Genomic DNA, 17,269 nt, shown 5'->3' with positions numbered 1-17,269 from the left:
CAGCTAGCTTGTTTGAGTTCTGATCTCACAATTGTGTTATTAACAGCACACGAGTAAGTTGAAAAGGCCTTGACAGATTGAGTATTAGACTAGTACTATGAGTTTTCAAGTCCTTTGAATTCTACTATACGGTGGGGGCGTGGACATCAAAGGACAGCTTTCAGGGATTTTCCTCACTGCATGCCATGGAGGCGGAACTCAAGTTGTCAGAACTTACCTGCCATGTCATTGCACAATGGTTTTCAATTTCTCCCCTGGTCACTGGCCCCTACTCCCCCACCCACCCCCAACACACACAGGGTCTCACTATGTATAGCCCTGGCCTGGAACTCAGTAGACCAGGAAGCCTTGAATTCGTCCTGTTTCCCAAATGAAGTCTTAGGTGAATGTAGACATTACGTTTTATCCTGAGGGCAGAGCACTTAGTTTGTTCTCTGCTCTCAGCAGTTGATGAGTGGAACTGACTTTGCCAGATTAAATTTGAATTCTTTTCCCCCTGCCTGATTCCATAATTTGATTCTAAGCGTGCGGAGGCAGTAAACTAAGTGCCAAGGCTGCACTGCCTGAGCTCAGTGGCCTTCAGAGGCGTGTGCCTGGTGGTCGGCAAGCATTTAGAAGTCTGGCTTGCTTCTTTTAAATTTGAACTGCTCAGCCTTTTCTGAGTGTACCGATTTGTGCTTGGCCCCGTGAATGTTCTGATGTTTCATTCAGCAGTTGAAGTATGCAGAGATGAGAGTAGTTGGCTTTGCAGCGTGATTGAGGTAGTATTGGCAGAGAGAAAGGCAAACAAGACAGATAGAACCATGCTGAAATTCAAAATAGGTCCAAAGGGAGAGATGACTCAAAACGTTGAAGGACCAGAGGGTGAAGACAAAACCGTGACATCCACGAGATCCAGCAGGAGAACCCCAGGAGTACATTGACCTACAAATGGGTATCTGGCCTTGTCAGACCGTCCTTACATGGCAAATCACAGTCCTGCCCAGGTTACACAAGGGGGTTTGAGCTCACAGGTGGGAAGGGACTTAGCAGCAGCACCAAGGAATCGGGTGTATATTTATGTGTGTACATATTCCTGCATGTTTGAATGTCTAAAAGGCCAGAGGGTCAGCTACCAGCTGCCTTAGTCACTCCACCTTAGTTTTTACTGAGTCTGAAGTTTACCAGTTTGCCTAAGGTTGTTGGCCAGCAAGCTCCAAGGATACACCTCTGCTTGTGCTGGGTTCTAGATCTCCACACCTGGCTTTTACATCAGTCCTGGGGATCTGAACTTAGGTCCCCACGCTTGGACAGGAAGTGCTTCCCAGCTGAGCCGGCTCCCCTTCTCCGCACCAGGGCATCTGCTAGGCATGTGCAAGCAAGCAGCACAGATTTCAAATGAATAACAACATTCTTTTGGCCCAAATTAAATTTTATTTTTTAGCTTCATCAGAATGTGGTAACGACATTGACACACACAGATACTGACATTAGGCTCAATTAAGTGAAATGCCTGTGGCCAGGAAGTAGAAAGATGAAGGTAATAAAGACAGACATGGAAACTAGAGTTAAGTTCATATATTCTGCCTCTACGTGACAGAGGTGACTTTCCCTCTAACCCTGTTTTCTTATCTGTCAGTGGATTTGAGATACCTCATTTCATCACTGTCACATTCTGAGTCTGGTTGCTCCATGTCCCCCGTGGCTAGGCAAAAGCCACAGTGAAGGCTGAGGAGAGAAGGCCACAGTGGTTCAGATGCTCTGAAGGCCTGGTCTTGGTTCAACAGAGCTCGCTGGTATTTGCCCAGACTGGCAGCTGAAGACTCAAAGTCAGTGGGCTTGACAGACTGGCAGTGCCACATCCTTACCCCAGGTGGCAGGAAATGGGCATGGGGAGGGATTTGCACCTATTCTGGAGGGAAGGAGCTAATAAAGGTAGTACTCTTTAATCCCGCTTTTCCCTACGCCCTGCTTCAAACAGTTTTTCTAGCACAGTCAACCACGGGGAAAGATCTGAGCTTTTCTGCAACCTGCCTGTCTTTATGCCATACCCCAATATCCTTTACACCCTCATCTCGACCGCTTGCCATTTCTCCACAGACATGTGCTGCACTTTGCCTTCAGGCTTGAGGTTTTCGAATTCCAGCCAGGTGGTCAGCATGCTTCCAGTATGAGCTCTTGAGCGGAGAGGGAAATAATGCCCATGGGTTTGCAGAACAAGAGCACATTAGGTCTCTCCAGGCATGTTCCTACGTTCTCTGGACCACATCTTTTACCAACCAGAAGATGACGAAGCCCTAGTTTATTGTTAGACTGACACATGTCAGAAGTTACCTTAAGTTTCTATCTGGCGTCCAGTAGAGTAAGACACTTGACAGAGTAGACAGAGGAGTGACATGACCTCGCTGCAGCAGTGACATTCACAGACCTCAGTGTTCCTGACCTTTCTGTTTGTGACATGGAACCGTGCTATACAATGCTGGAACATGACATAGAGAACAGGGATTCTGGGTCTGCACAGAGCCCTGACACTGATGGAAGCCTCCGTCACTTTTGTTGATGACTGTTTTGTTGAACTTAGAACTACAGGTTGGGGAGCAAAAGGAAACTCTGGGAGTCTTCATTAGGAGGAAAGACCTCTCTTGTTCTTTGTTTATGTATTCCTTGGGGACTGATTAGAAGAGGTGAATCAAAGGCCGGTAACTCTGCCATCACATTTTGTCAAGAGCTAAGATCTAAAGATCTAATGTTCTCTCTGGAACCCGAATGGAATGAGACTCAGGAATTGTGTGTGCCAGGATCTTCCAGGGCCAAATGCCTCCCAAACCACAGTCCTGGCCTTTGCCCCGCCTGCTTCTGAGACTGAAAAACAGCTTCTCCCAGCAGCCGGAGGCAGACATGGTCACACCCAGCCCTCAGCAGCAAGCTGAGCTCCTGGGCAGGGAGCTGTGCCAGGCCCCAGAATTCTGTGCATGAATGCCCTCTTTCTAAATCTCGTTCCAAGGGGTCACACTGTTCCTCGGACTAAAAAGGAGGGTGAGAATCAGATAGCCAGTGAGTTGGGCTCGTGCTTTACAAGAGGGGATATCTAGTGTGGGGTCCCTACTTCGTGCAGGGCTCTGTAGGTACCACCATTTGCCCCTACCAAAGTAGAAGAAACAACAATTTTGCATCCCTGCCCCAACAGTTCTCCGCTCTCAAGTTTGGTACCTAGAAGGCCAAGGGGGCAGGTGTGAGTAGAAATATCTACGTTCCCTAACCCTTTAAACATTAGATTCATAGTGGCATTGTCCCTCAAACTCCTGCTTTGGCTCCAGTCGTCCTTTTCCTCCTCCATGTGGAGGTCTGCTGCTATTGGTGAAGGTAAGCATCCAGCCAGAGCTGTCCTGACTCCTTCAGGGAGCTGTAGGGACAGTACGAGCAGATAGTGAGGGGGCTGAGCCACTCACCTGCAGATAGGTCCCCTTCTCTCAGAGGCTTCACGCCCTTGCTTGGAGGGAGTTGGCCTGGTCACAGACCAACACACCCTGCCACCCCCGAGGTGATGTCATTGCTGATGACCAGGAACCCTTCCTCGGGGCCTCCCCCACCCCCACTCCATGCCCACCATCGTGCCTTTCCTCCTGGCTTCCCGGGCTCATACTCACTAAACAATGTCCGCGAAGGCCGTGAGCAGGGGCTTGGACTCATACTTGATGCCGTACTTGGCGCACAGAGATTGTACCAGGGGTGCCACCTTGTGGTAGTTGTGTCGTGGCATCGTAGGGAAGAGGCTTTAGGGACAGCAGAGTAGTTAGGCTTCTGCCTCTCTAACCACTCCCCACCACCACCCCTGCTTCCTAGGTCTCCCTACTCACTGGTGTTCAATCTGGAAATTGAGGTGGCCACTGAACCAGTTGTTGAAGGCTGACTGGTGAACGTTGCAGGTTGCCTGTAGCTAGGGGAGAAAGTCAGGTCTCCATGTCAGAGGGCTCGGGCTTCCCTAGGGAGGCTGTGTGGAGCTATCCCCCTATCTCTGGTGTCTCAAGCTAACAAGGTTTGTTTGAAGAAACAATTTGGCTATTTCTGTCCACCACCCACCCTTTTCAGTAGCTATGGCATGTCTAGGTCTTCCGAGTGATGGCCCCTTACCTGGGTGGAGACCCAGTCCACATTCCGGTCATGATCAATGTGCATGGGGATATGGTTCATCTGCGTCACCCACACAAACCAGTTGCTCTCCAGGAACCTGTTGAATATGGCGTATGGCCATAAACAGTACAAGCAGAGCATGGAGTTCTTACTCCCTAGCTGCAACACCAGCCTGTGACTCTCCCCAGCCAATGTCCCAAGTGACCCCCAAAGCCCAGACCCAGCCAGCACCTGTACTTTCCCTGCCAACCACTACACGTCCATACCTGACAATGAAGAAAAGACATAGGAGGCCTTTCAGCCCCAGCAGCGGCATGTAAGTGAAGAAGACACGAACATAGAAGCTGAGCATCCAGGCCAAGTCCTGCAGTGGGAATGGGAGAGGGGGCTGGCCCAGCAGCTCCGACTGCTTTCCCTCCCCATCTCTGCCTGTGCAGTCCGCACCTCCTCCCCACTGTGGGCGTCTGGCACCCAGTGATCCTCAGCTCCTCTTAGCTGCCTGTCCTCAACATCTACGGCACCCCTTCTGTTCCCAGTGGTACCCCAGCCCCCCGCCTGTCCCTTCACAGAGGTCCCTGCAGTCTCCCTGGCTACAGCACCTTCCTACCCTAGCTAAATGTTACCAGATGAACATTCCAGCACCAAGGCTCTGTCTATGCCACTGTACTGATTGAAGCTCCGGGTCCTTTTCTGCAGTGAACCAAGCCCTAAACTCTTCCCCCAATACTTGAGTCCTCTACACTGAGAGCAATGTCCAAGCTCACACCTCAGTTCCCAGCTTGTCTGCTCAGAGCCTGTCTTCCCTACGCCCACGTAGTTGGAAAAGCAGACCCAGCCAGACCCTTTTTGAGGACCCCCAAAGCCTCTTCGGACTGCATGACTTTTCATGGGCCTGTCACTTTCAGCTTCATCCTACATTCCGGGAGGGTAGGGACCATTCGCTGCTGTGTTCCGCAGACCCCGCCCTGCCCCGCCCCGCCCCGCCCCGCCCCGCCCCGTTGCTCTCTGCAGTTCCTGGAGTGCTGGGTAGCTCGGGAACCCTAGGAGACCCAGCCGCCTGAAGCCTGACAGGAGGAGGCAGAGCACCGGTGAGCCTGAGCCATTTCAACCCATCTAGAGAAGAGCCTCTCTCCCTGGTTCTACTCTGCTCGGTTAGGTTTGGAGTCAGTCTTCACGCCCCACAGACCACACCTTTCCTCATTCTGTACTGGAGAACCCGGCACACAAGACTTGCGGGCCAGAGATACTCACCACCCATTTCTTCCGCTGAACAACAAAATAGAAAATGTACCACTGGAAGTAGAGAGGCAGCAAGGCTGGGGGTCCAACTGGGGAACAAAAGGAGATGGAGGAGGCGTGAGTGATAGGGGTCGGAAAGGGCTGCTATGGTGAGATGGTCCCCAGCACAGGACTGCCTCCTGTCACCCCCTAGCCGCTTCACTGCTCCTCCATCAGCCACAAGCTATAGGCGCTTGGGCAGGAACACAAGCCTAGAGAAGGCCAACTCTACAGAAGTATGCCAGGGAAGCGGAGGGCTGGGAGCTGTATCCCTTCCTCCTGGAGGAGGGCATGTGGGAGCTTAAGTCTCAAGCATGGAATGTCCTCCCAGGCCTTTAAAAGGGCACATTAATTCTCCCACGATGCCTGGACTACAGCCCTGCCCCCACAGTCTTGTCATACTCTTACTGCTCCACCATGTAGGTCAAAGGGCAGGGGAAGGACTCTGTTGACCCATCACAGCCTGAGGAGCACCTGATGCTGTCCCATCCACTGCACGACAGTCCCCACCCACAGCTTCTTCATCTTGATATGCCCCAGACTCTAAAATTCTTTTCCCTCCTTCCCTCTCTCCCTCCCTTCCTCCCTCCCTTCCGACATAGATACAATGTATGTATGGCCTGTGTGGGCCAGAGCGCACATTTTGAGGGCAGAGGACAGCTTTACACAAGTTGCTTCCTCTCCTTCCACCACTGTCAGGGTTTTACCGGCTAAGCCATCTCATAGACCTTCCGTCTTTAGCTTTTGAGACAGTCTCTCATTAAATATGAAGCTATTCTGGTTGACCAATGAGTTGCAGGGATCCACCCGTCCCTGGGCCTCTCCACCCTTCCCATCCCCCATGCTGGGGTTACAGGCATGTGCTGCCACCCCTGGATTTTTTTTGTGTGTGTGTATTTTAGAAATCTAAAATCACAGCCAGCCTTTACCAACTGAGCCATCTCCCTAGGCCTAAAATTATTCCTTATAGAAGTTTGTACCCAGGCCTTCTATCATGTTCAGCTTTTTCGAGAAGGGGCAGTTGGCAATAAGCAGTTAGATAAATTCCTCCAATTCTTCCCTGCCTTCCTTTAAAAACCTGAAATAGATAGAGGTGCCTACAGAGCAAGTGTGAAGCCAGTTCTCAAACCCCACTCAAAACGCAAAAGCGAACCCTCAAAGCTCATTAAAAGGAACTGGTCCCCAAAACTTGAGGTTTTAAAGGAATTTTAAAGCCGTATGCAGCAGGCTTTTAAAGTAGGGAGTATATAACCAAAATGTCTTCTGCTCAGTTGTCAAGAAAATTTCTTCCTGGACCCCACTGCCCAAGGAGTCATCCTAACGGACCCCACCTTTCTATGACTGGGTTTAAGACAAGGCTTAAAACTAAACCAGGAGGCCCCTGTTGACCACTTCTTTCCTGGAAGAAGGGAAAGAGTGGAGGATTGAGTTTGTCCCTGAATACAAATGACTGCCTGAGCCTTAGTCCATTGACTTTACTAAGGGGGACCGGCCATCTGCTTCCGGGTCACGGGTATCAGCAGACAGCACTTCCTCCTAGGCCTCTCCTAGGGGAGTCCGCTCCTCCTATGGCCCCCACCCCGTGGCTGCCACTCACTCAGGAAGAAGTACTTGTGCTGATGGTTGTATGGCATGTGCTTCTTCTTTTCTTTCCCAAGCTGTGAAGAAACAAATGCAAGTCAGCAGCGGAGACCAGACAGCCATTTGTCCCACCGGGTCGCTGGCTTTCCCTGGCCTACTTCCGGAGCCTTTAGCTTGCTGCTGCCATTGAAAGTCTCTGTCAGGCTTAACGCCTGGAGCAAGTGGCCGGCCTTGGATGGTGACCTATGACTCTACTATGACAAGGAACACACAAGAGTATACACTAGGCAGTGTATAGGATTCCTGATAGCTATTTAAGACTCTGTCACATGGTTTCCAGACCCAACCCCCTCCTGCTTCTGGTACGCTTTGGACCTCGGAGATGTCACAGAAAACTATTTTTGCCCCTGTATAGGTAGCCTGAATCTTTCCATCATGATCTTTTGGACTCTTTAAAAAAAAAAATCTTGGAGTTGGGGATTTAGCTCAGTGGTAGAGTGCTTGGCTAGCAAGCACAAGGCCCTGGGTTTGGTCCCCAGCTCCGAAAAAAAAAGAAAAGAAAAGAAAAAGAAAGAAAGAAAGAAAAAATCTTATGTATTTTGCCTGCTTTCTTGTCTATGCGCCAAGTACATGCAATACTTGTGGGGGTCAGAAGAGGGCAGCAGAGTTACAGATGGTTCTGAGCTCCCAACTGGTTCCAGGGAACCAAATCCAGGTCATCTGGAAGGGAAGCCAGCGCTTTTAACCACTGAGCCATCTCTACAGCCTCTCTTGTAGACTCTTCAACATGAATTTCATAACCCCCTTGAAAGTTTAGTAATATATGTAGAAAGACTACCAAGAACAACCCAGCAATCTGAGGGTTTGGGGAAAGCTTTGGCCACTGGGTGGGTTTTGTTTCTTTTGTTTTTTTGTTTTTTTTTGTTTTGTTTTGTTTTGTTTTTGTTGTTTTGTTTTAAAAGCCAAGCTACTGAACAAATTGGCTGGGAGTCACCAGACCATGCAACTGGTCCAGAGCCACTCACGTGGGCTCACTCCATGGCTCTGGCATTTCTTGCCCCAATTAGTTTTGGTGCTCAATTCAGGGCACATTCTGAGTTATCTTCACACATATCTACAGCCGTGTCCATAAATCATTCATCAAAGCTGTGTTCTGTGCAAGCCTGTTTGGCTGGATGAGACAATCTTTCTACATTCATGGAGTCAATCAACCATCCCTGGTGTGAGAGTACCCCACTGTTTACTGTCTGAGGTGCCGAGAGGACAGAGGTGAACAGTGGGAAATTCTCATCCACACGGGCCTTATCAACTGAGGAGATGAAGTGGGTAATAAATGTATAGTTCAAGATCATTTACAGATTGGGGTTGGGGATTTAGCTCAGTGGTAGTGCGCTTGCCTAGCAAGCGCAAGGCCCTGGGTTCGGTCCCCAGCTCCGAAGGAAAAAAAAAAAAAAGAAAGAAAAAAGAAAGATCATTTACAGATAACAGACGGGAGAACAGGACAGACAGAAAGGCAGTATTTGGGCAAAGATGCTCAGGCCTGGCCTCCCCGGGACCTGATAGCTAAATAATGGGGAGTGGCAGGTGCACACAAATCCAAAGAAAGGCGGTCGAAGCACAGGGCAGAGCTGGAACCGAAGTTCTGGAGGTTCACCCTCGAAAGCTAGGGAAGGCCACAGAGTTACTCAGGCCTTCAGGAAGCCTGACCGCCACCTACTCTGTACTGCGGGCCTTGGACTCACTTACATACGACCCTCTCTGTGTTTTACGTGTGGTGGCTTTGCCCAGAGGAGCAGAAGTGAACCGCAGATACAGTTACAGGGGCAAATGAAGCAGAAGATGGGTCAGGCTGAGTGCTGCCGTGGGGGTGTGGTTCAGTGTGCTTTGTTTCCTCGGGATTCACACACTGCATCCTTGGTCACCAATGCAGTGATGTCAAGAGGCACAGCTTGCTGCGAGCCAATGAAATCACCCTCTGAAGGGATTCCTCTGATTCCAATGGGACCCTAGCTTGCTTTGAGAGTGAGTTGTTTTCAAGACTAATCTGGCTTCTATCTCACCCCACTCGCTTTCACAGCCACTCCCACCAATGTCTGGCTTCTCTCCCAGAGCTCTTCCTAGAGGCAAACTGATGGGGTTATTCCATCTTCAACCTTCCGTCTCTGAAAACAATAAACTAAGCAGATATATTTTCTTTATAAAGTCCCCGGCCTCAGGTATTTTGCTACAGTGACACGAAGTGGTATCTACAGTTACCAGATAGAGGAGGCACTGGAGCTGGATAATTTGATGAAATTAGCATATAATATGGAGACAGGTAAAGAAGCCATACAACACATTAACCAGGGAGATTTCATAGAAGGAAAGCACCCCTCTTGGTTGGTGGGGGTGAGTGGGGACTGCTATGGGAAAGAATCCTGTCCCCTGCTATCCCCCTTAGACAATGAGATCAAGTACATTATGATCTGCGCACAGTGCTTAGATTCTCAAGAGTTCCGAGGATTAAGGGCAAAGTGTTCCCTGTACCACTCCAAGAGTATTAGGAGGCATTGGGCAGACGTCACGAAGCCAAGCATCACTAGGTAAACTGTCCCCAGAGAGACCAAGCCAAGCCTCCTACTTCCATTCATTCTCATTGTGTGTCTCTGGGCGGGGGTGGGGGGGTGGGGGTGGGGGCGGGGGGCGGGGCAGAGGTGTATGCACGTGTGCAGGTGAAGACTGGAGGTCAGCTCTGCATGTCTCTATTGATCTGTTTCTTGGGCTGGAATCTCCTGCTGAACCTGGAGCTCACCTTTTTCTTTTTAGTCTAGACTGACCAATGAGGCCTCAGGATGTGCTTATTTTCACACTGTCTTCTATACCTGCTGTTGGGGTTAGACATAGCTGCTGGGTGCTCAGGTGCTTACGATCCAAACCCCAGGTCTTCCTGCTGGCACGGCAAGCGCTTTACCCACGGACCCATCTCCCTAGCCCCTGTTGTCTCTTTCTGATATTTGTGGACTACAGTTTCTTGAAAGCCACAGTACCAAGAACCAGCAAGGGCCTCCCTTCCTTTCCTTAAAGACAAGAGAAGTGCTTCAAGCCCGGTGCTCTTCCTGATGAGCCGTCTGCCCTGTTTCAGAATGACACAGGCCTGTTCCCTACTGTGCACTGCTGACGGGGCAAAAGAGAACACACAGAACAGACCAGCAGAGGCCAGTGCTCAGGAACTGTGAAAATGGGAGTCTTAGGGACAGATGGAGCCCAAGTCTGGAGCTCTGAGTGCCCTGTGCCAGCAAAGCCAGAGCTGCCAAGGCTCTTCCACAATAGATTTCAGCCAGAGACGACTACCTTGAACTCATGCCTGGAAATGAACTGTGTTCAACAGCTTAATTCAAGCAGCTGCCATTAGGTGGGGGGAGGGGAGCTGGCAGAACTCCGGGAGGGTTTTTAATTAACTTTTCAAGGAACTCTGCTGGGCATTTGGAACTTTCTATTGCTCATGCCAGGCCAATTCACCAGCTCTCCACCCTGGGACATTCTTCCTCCAGCTCACAGCCTCAGCTGACTAATCCAAGCCAATGCTGATCGCAACAGGCCGGACTCAGGAGGGAGGGGGAAAGCACAGCTGTATTCACAGAGACTTGTTCCAGGTGTCTACAGATGTCCAAGTCCCCTGTATAAAGTGGCATCATACATGTAACAACTGACACATGCCCTCCTAACCCTGAAGGCTGGGAGATGAGACTTTGGTCTTTTTTTTTTTTTTTTCTTCCTTAAGATAGGTCTTGCTATGTAACCCAGGTTAGCTTCAAACTCTTAATTCTCCTGCTTCCACTTCCTGTATGTGCCACGTGCCTGGCCTCGTTCCTTCCCTCCTACCTGATCTTTCTTTCTCTATCTTTCTTTTTGGTGCTGTGTATGGAACCCAGGGTTTCACTCAAGCCAGGCAAATGCTCTACCACTAAGCTATATCCAGCCTCCTTCCAGCATATAATAAGCCCTCTCCAGATGGCTTATACCTGATACAATGTCAACACTACATAAAAATAGTTATTATAATGTGTTATTTAGGAACTAATAATCAAGAAGATCTAGAGCCACCGGGTGAGAAGCCTTCCTGAGAGGGCTCAGAGGATAAAGCAGTTTTGATGAAGCTGATGACCTGAGCTCAAACCCGGAGCCCAAGGGAAGGTGGATGGAGAACTGTCTCCACTAGGTTGTCTCTGACACGTGCTCTCACATAATAATAAACAAAGTTGGGCTGCAGAGATGGTTCAGCTGTTACATGCTAGGCGCCCAACCAAAAATAAAGGTGAAAAATCCCACTAGGCTTGGTGAGATGGCTCAGTGGGTAAAGGTATTTGCCATGCAAACCTGGTGACTTGAGTTTCATCCCTGAGACCCACATAAAGGTGGAAGGAGAGAAGTGACCCCACAAAGGTTGTCCTCTGACCTCCACACATGTGCCGTAGCACATGTGCCCACACACAATCATGTTAAAAAAAAAACCAGCCTGTACGTGTTCAGGATGGGTGTGGGTTTTTTTCCCGGATTATCTGGTTAAATCCACTGATCAGAGTCTAAAGATACAGAAGCCAGCTGTATTCAGCAGTGTTCTGGGCCCTGATGTCAGACATGTGAGACACTGAGGTCTTAAGCAAGGCAGGCTGTACCACAGCAGAGGTAAGAGACGGAAACACCAAATGCTGTGAGGTGCCTTCCTGGAGCAGGGGTGTCAAACAGCACCCCAAAGAGCTATCTTAGTCATCTTCAGAGATGAACAGGGGCTTGCATAGACTCCCCTGTAACCCACTGAATCCTTTGCAGAGTACCCGGGTTAGTTTAATGTCGTAACTGTTTGCTGACCGATTGGTCTTAAACAGTCCTGGTTTAATCTGCCCTCCACAACTTCCAGAAAGTAAGAGCCCTGTAGCTTAGCCTCCGATGTCCTTCCTATTTCTCTGATAAGAGCAAACAAGCACTTTTCCCTTCAGCCTGCAGAAGAGGTTACTCCATTCCCCTCTGCACTGACACCCAGCTCACCTCCACAGAAAGGACCTTCCCCAGGGCGAAGAAGAGGGGATGCATGTTGATGTCGGGGTCTTTGCGGAAGCAGTTGGGCTTGGCGTGGTGCTGGAAATGCATGTGGTTCCACCAGCTGGCTGGGGCCCCCTACAGAGAGTACAGACGAAAACCCAGTGTGAGTCCCTGCTTCAGTTCTTAGCACCCACACGACCGACCGACCTCTCGCAACTGTCTATGACTCTACTCCCAGGGGATCTGATGCCCTTGCTTATGGTACACAGGCATACACACAAGCAGGGTACCCGTGCACATAAAATAAATAAATATATTTTTTAAAAGAAAGAAAACCCAGGGTCATAGGCACTTTTCCCACCCTCTGACAACTGTGAATGGCTGGGATTTGGGGGAACTCGATAATCTCACTGACCTTCAGGTGGCCAATGACAAAATGATGTACCAGGTGATTCCATGTTGAGGTGCTGAAGACGGACAGGTGCCCAAAGTCATGCTGTAGCCAACCTGCCTGGGCCTAAAAGAGAAAGGTTAGGCTTAGGGCACCCTGTGCCTAGCTAGGGTCCTTCTCACAGACCTTGGCAGCCCCTTCAGCTTCTCCATACTGGACTGCTGCACTACCTAAAGGAAGGACATTGGGATAAGCCATGGGACCCAGGTCCCAATCCCTCTTGGTCCCCGAGTCACAGGTAAGCTGAGGCAGACCACACTCCCTTCTTTCCTCTGAAGTGCCATGACTTAGGACAAACTGACATTCAGTAGACAGACTGTTAGTCCAAATCCTGGTGCTGGACCGTGATTGGCTGGTAGCATGCTAGGTAACACCAATGGTGGGAAGGGGGCCAGCCGTTGGTTCTTGGCATACTTGGCCTGTGGTAGAACCTGAACTTGAAATTTCAGAGGAGGAAAGGGAAGTGAAGCTGAAGAGGCTATGACTGAACCAAAATAAGCCCGTGGGTAAAGAGCGGGTGAAAGCCACACAATGGGGTGTGTGTTCTCTCCCCGGGCCGAGTCCGGTGTGTCTACAGATCCCAGGAGGGCTTCTTGGCTTGGTGTTTTCACTAGGACTTCCAAGAACAGGCAGCAGGCGAGGGCGCTCACCTGAACTGTACTGAGCAGCACTGCACAGAGGGTGAAGGGCACCAAGGAAGTTCCAAAGATCCAAAGAGTGAGCCAGGCGGCCACGTCCAGCAGCAGGATGTGCAGCAGATAGAACAGGAAGAAGAGATGGTTGGCTTTCATGAGGCCCATTCGCTCCACTGTGGCCCGCAGCTCCCGGAATTCATCAGTGAGCGCCTTCTGTGGGAGACAGGGGCTGGAATTCTTCTCAGTGGCACCCCAGCCCTTGAAGAGAACCTCCCAGGGAGGTAGCTGTGGGAAGGTCAGTCTTAGGCAAAGATACCCTGATAGGGAAAGAGGATAGGAAGTGCCTACAAACGGCCTCATGTCCAGCAGCTAAACAGACTTACTCTGGGTCTCCACTGTGTGATTTCTGACTCTGCAGCTTAACCTCTGTGAGCCTATTTTCTTATGTAGACATATGTAAAGATTATTTTATGAGTTTACTTTGGTGCACAATGCTCAGTAACTAGGTCTGCTGTCAATGATGGGAGCACTGGTTATGGGAGCACTGGTTATGGGAGCACTAGTGATGGGAGTACTAGTGATGAGAGCACTGGTGATGGGAGCACTACTGATGGGAGTACTGGTGATGGGAGCACTGGTGATGGGAGCACTACTGATGGGAGTACTGGTGATGGGAGCACTGGTGATGGGAGCACTACTGATGGGAGTACTGGTGATGGGAGCACTGGTGATGGGAGCACTAGTGATGGGAGCACTGTGATGGGAATACTGGTGATGGGAGCACTGGTGATGGGAGCACTGGTGATGGGAGCACTGGTGATGGGAGCACTAGTGATGGGAGTACGGGTGATGGGAGCACTGGTGATGGGAGCACTACTGATGGGAGCACTAGTGATGGGAGTCCAGGTGATGGGAGCACTGGTGATGGGAGCACTGATGATGGGAGCACTACTGATGGGAGCACTGATGACGGGAGCACTACTGATGGGAGCACTACTGTGGGGAGCATCAGTGGTGGCAGCATTGGAAGAAATATAGGCTCCTGCTCCTAGGGCCTTACTATTACCCCATGACTAGTCAAGGCGCCCAAGAACTGTCACCTGTTCTTGGAAATGCCCTATGCAGGCATTTTCCCCCTCTCCCTCCACAACCAAGTCTCCAAACAGCAAACATGGCCTCTCACATTCTTGGTGGGTTCAAAGCTGGGCTGCTCCGGAGCTAGCTCTCCAATCAGAAGAGAGTTCATATACTTTCTCACAAGGCCCTTGTTAATGTGGAATGCCACAAAAGGATCCTGAAAATACAGGGAGAAGACAGTGAGGACCCCTGTCCCCTAGGCTCCCAAGAGCCTCACATCAAAGATCATCCTCCAGGCCAACAAGGTTTGCATTAACGCTGAGGCGAAGGCCACCTTCCTCTGGCTACTGGGCTTTCAGCTGTCTGTCATCCTCAGATCACCCAGAATTTGGGTTCTCATTGAAAGGACACTACACCAAAGACTGGAAAGACTCCCCTGAATGCCACACAGAAAGACCTTAGACGCTGGCTTCATGTCTACAGACATTCGTGTAGGAATTTAGCATGGAGAGAAGCAGCTTGCAGGAATAGGTGGGGCTATGAGGCTTTTGTTCCTATAGCACTTTCAACAAGTCCCTTCTTTGGACTCCCTATGCCAGAGCTGGGGAACTCTTCACATTGCTTCCTCTTTTGGACAGGGTTCCCCATTTCCCCCAATACTGACCATTCCCTGCTCCGGAGGAGTTGATACGGGTTATACAAGGTGAGTGGGAGGGCCTTAGGGGAGGTGGAGTCTGTGGGCATGGCACCACACATCGAGACCAATCGCTGTCCTTGCTATGAAATCCTAGGCTCCCAAATCACACTGAATGGGAAGCCTAGACGGTGCAGGTCTGCTCCATCTGTTCATAAATCCGTATAGGAATGCCCTGCTGTTTGGATTCTGGAGTGGTTACTTCTATTTACTGGCTCATTCTAGCCTGGTCTCTAAGGCTGGTGTTTAATCCGAGTGCCCTCCACCTCTAACTCCGTGGACAACTTAATAGGAACCCTAGTGACCCCGGGAGCCAGTGAGACTAGCAGCCAAGGAATAAGAGGTAGGAGGGATAGCATTAGGTAGTTAGAAGGTAGATGGACCCGAATGTAGGGATCCAACAGTTGGCAATCATGTCAAGGAATGCTCTGCCCCAACTTTAGGGTCCTAAGGGGGTAAGTCAGGAGGATGTGGTCTATAAAGAGAAAACAGGGCTACTAGACAGAGGCTGGGGGCGCGGACCGACTCTGCCTTCAATAAGCTACAGCGGAAAAGGGACGCGATCCCGCGAAGTGTCTAATCACGCGGGAGCCCTGTTCTCGGAATAGTTGAAGACCTCCTTGGCCTACCGCCAAGTGACATCGCACTAAGAATCCGAGAACAGTTTTACGACTCCGACCTCAAGCTTTCTTGGACCCGCACAGGTTCACTACCCTACCCTCCGGTCTTCACAATGTACAGGTGATGCAAAAGCACGGGGTTCTCAGTGCTACCCCCATCGCCTGCGGTCCTCTCCCGCTCCGGATCCTGAGTTGGGGCTAGCTCTCTAGGTCAGACAAGGCTGTGTTCACCCTCCCAGCCCTGCAGACAAGACCGACTCCCACTCTTTTCTCAGACTCCTTCTACCACTAATCTAGGCTGCAAGCACCGTGGTTCGGGTACCTCAAAAGCTCACTCCCTTCTATCAAGCTCCGGATCCAACCTGTGCCTGAGACTCCAGAGGCAAAGCACCGACCTGCAGCCAGCCCTTTGTTTGAATGTGCGTGTCTCTGGCCACCGCCTGCAGCCCTGGTCTCTCTGGCGCTTGCATTCTGGGTCTAGAGGCCTCTCCCCTCGCCAGTGTCCCTCCCAAGGGTGCAGACGCGCCTATTGTCCGCGCTCACCGTGGCATCCTGACCAGCGTAGTGGCTGATGACCCGGGAGCCTCCCGGGTGGCGGCGACTGAAGTCGCTGATGTTGTACACCTTCCGGTCGATCACGAGCCATCGCTCCTTCTCCCTCCCGGAGCGCTGCGCCACCTCCTCCCAAGTAAAGTAGCGCATTTGGCGGAGCTGGGCGGAGGCCGGGTCAGGGGTCTGCACCGGGTCGGGAGCCATAATAAGCCTGGTTGGGGAAGCCGGAGCGGGAGCTGGAGAGGCGCGCGCTCGGGGCTGCGAGGCAGCGCACGCCAGCCTCGCCAACTAGGGGAGAGTCGGGCTGCCGCGAGCGCGCTCCCGGAGACCGCCGTTCGCGCGCAGGGTTTTCAGCACCGTTGGCGCGGACCTCCAAGCCCCGCGGCGCGCTCTCCCATTGGCTGAGCCGAGTGGTGTGGGAGCGAGCTCCGCCTCTCTGGGGCCAGCAGAAATCGACCCCCACCCCCACCCCTTCCCGGGAGAGACTCCGGCTACTGCGGGCGGCAGAGACGCGCCCCCTCGCGGGTGCCTGAAAGTGGTCTCCAGGCGATTCCACTTTTGAATGGGGTTTTATTGAGAATGGTAGGGATAACGGTTCCGGTGAGTCACAGCTTGCTGTGGCTAAGGCGGAGGCCCCGAGGGCGCATAGAATCTTGGTGTGGACATACAAAAGAGAAAATAGTTTCGGAACAGGTTGTCATGTAGCTCAGGCTGGCCCCGGACTCACTGTGTAGCCGAGAATGACCTAGAACTTCTGACTCTCCTGAGGTCTGGATTTACAGGCACGAGTTACCCACGTCCTGTTTTATGCAGCGCATTGTGCTAAGGCAAATGTTCTATTAATTTCCTGCCCCAAGGAAACACGTGACAAATTAAACACAGTGGCTTTAACAAACAAAACAGCACCCTGGCCCAGTAGACGTTCAGAGATCCATTTCCTAGCAAGGTGGGCAGTTCACAAATGCGGAAAGAAAGGGGATTGACCTAAAGAAATAGACTGGCTACAGTTCCGGGGTTTTGCTCACTTTGTAAACCAAGGCTAACAGAAGGCTTGTCTGCTATGATTGGCCAACACTTTTGACTTACAAGAAAGTAGTGCTAGGAACTTGGAGATGTGTCAGTGTGATAAAGGCCCTTGACATCTGAAGACCTGAGTTTAATCCCAGAGACCCACATGGTAGAAGGAGAAAACCAACCAGCTCCTACAAGTTGCCCTCTGACCTCCAAGCATGCTCACACACCTACGAAAAGA

General features: G+C 51.1%; 1 protein-coding gene across 2 annotated transcripts; it reads right to left on the bottom strand.

The window, feature by feature from the left end:
- Positions 1–1,393: 1,393 nt before the first annotated feature.
- Positions 1,394–16,340, bottom strand: Fads1 (fatty acid desaturase 1). 2 transcript variants are annotated; one of them, XM_087595266.1, is made up of 12 exons: positions 16,009–16,340; positions 14,258–14,368; positions 13,090–13,359; positions 12,404–12,505; positions 11,995–12,123; positions 6,986–7,046; positions 5,362–5,438; positions 4,377–4,474; positions 4,111–4,207; positions 3,837–3,916; positions 3,627–3,752; positions 1,394–3,382 (listed from the first exon to the last, which is right to left on the bottom strand). In XM_087595266.1, the coding sequence occupies exons 1-12, from the start codon at positions 16,219–16,221 to the stop codon at positions 3,331–3,333; spliced, it is 1,416 nt and encodes a 471-aa protein (XP_087451392.1). In that variant the 5' UTR covers positions 16,222–16,340; the 3' UTR covers positions 1,394–3,330.
- Positions 16,341–17,269: the final 929 nt, after the last annotated feature.

This window comes from Rattus norvegicus, chromosome 1 (assembly GCF_021556685.1).
Source record: "Rattus norvegicus strain SHRSP/BbbUtx chromosome 1, alternate assembly SHRSP_T2T, whole genome shotgun sequence".
NCBI classification, from domain to species: domain Eukaryota; kingdom Metazoa; phylum Chordata; class Mammalia; order Rodentia; family Muridae; genus Rattus; species Rattus norvegicus.
Note: the sequence above shows the minus strand (reverse complement) of the source record. Positions and strands in the feature narration are given on the sequence as shown.

What these genes read in the sequence shown, in the direction of transcription:
- Fads1 (XM_087595266.1), bottom strand. Translation starts at nt 16,221, where the DNA reads ATGGCTCCCGACCCGGTGCAGACCCCTGACCCGGCCTCCGCCCAGCTC. An exon ending in GGAAGGTCCTTTCTGTGGAG is followed by an intron (nt 7,047 to 11,994) that starts GTGAGCTGGGTG and finishes GTTTCTTCACAG; the next exon opens with CTTGGGAAAGAAAAGAAGAA. An exon ending in TGGACTGGGTCTCCACCCAG is followed by an intron (nt 3,917 to 4,110) that starts GTAAGGGGCCAT and finishes TTTCTCCCCTAG; the next exon opens with CTACAGGCAACCTGCAACGT.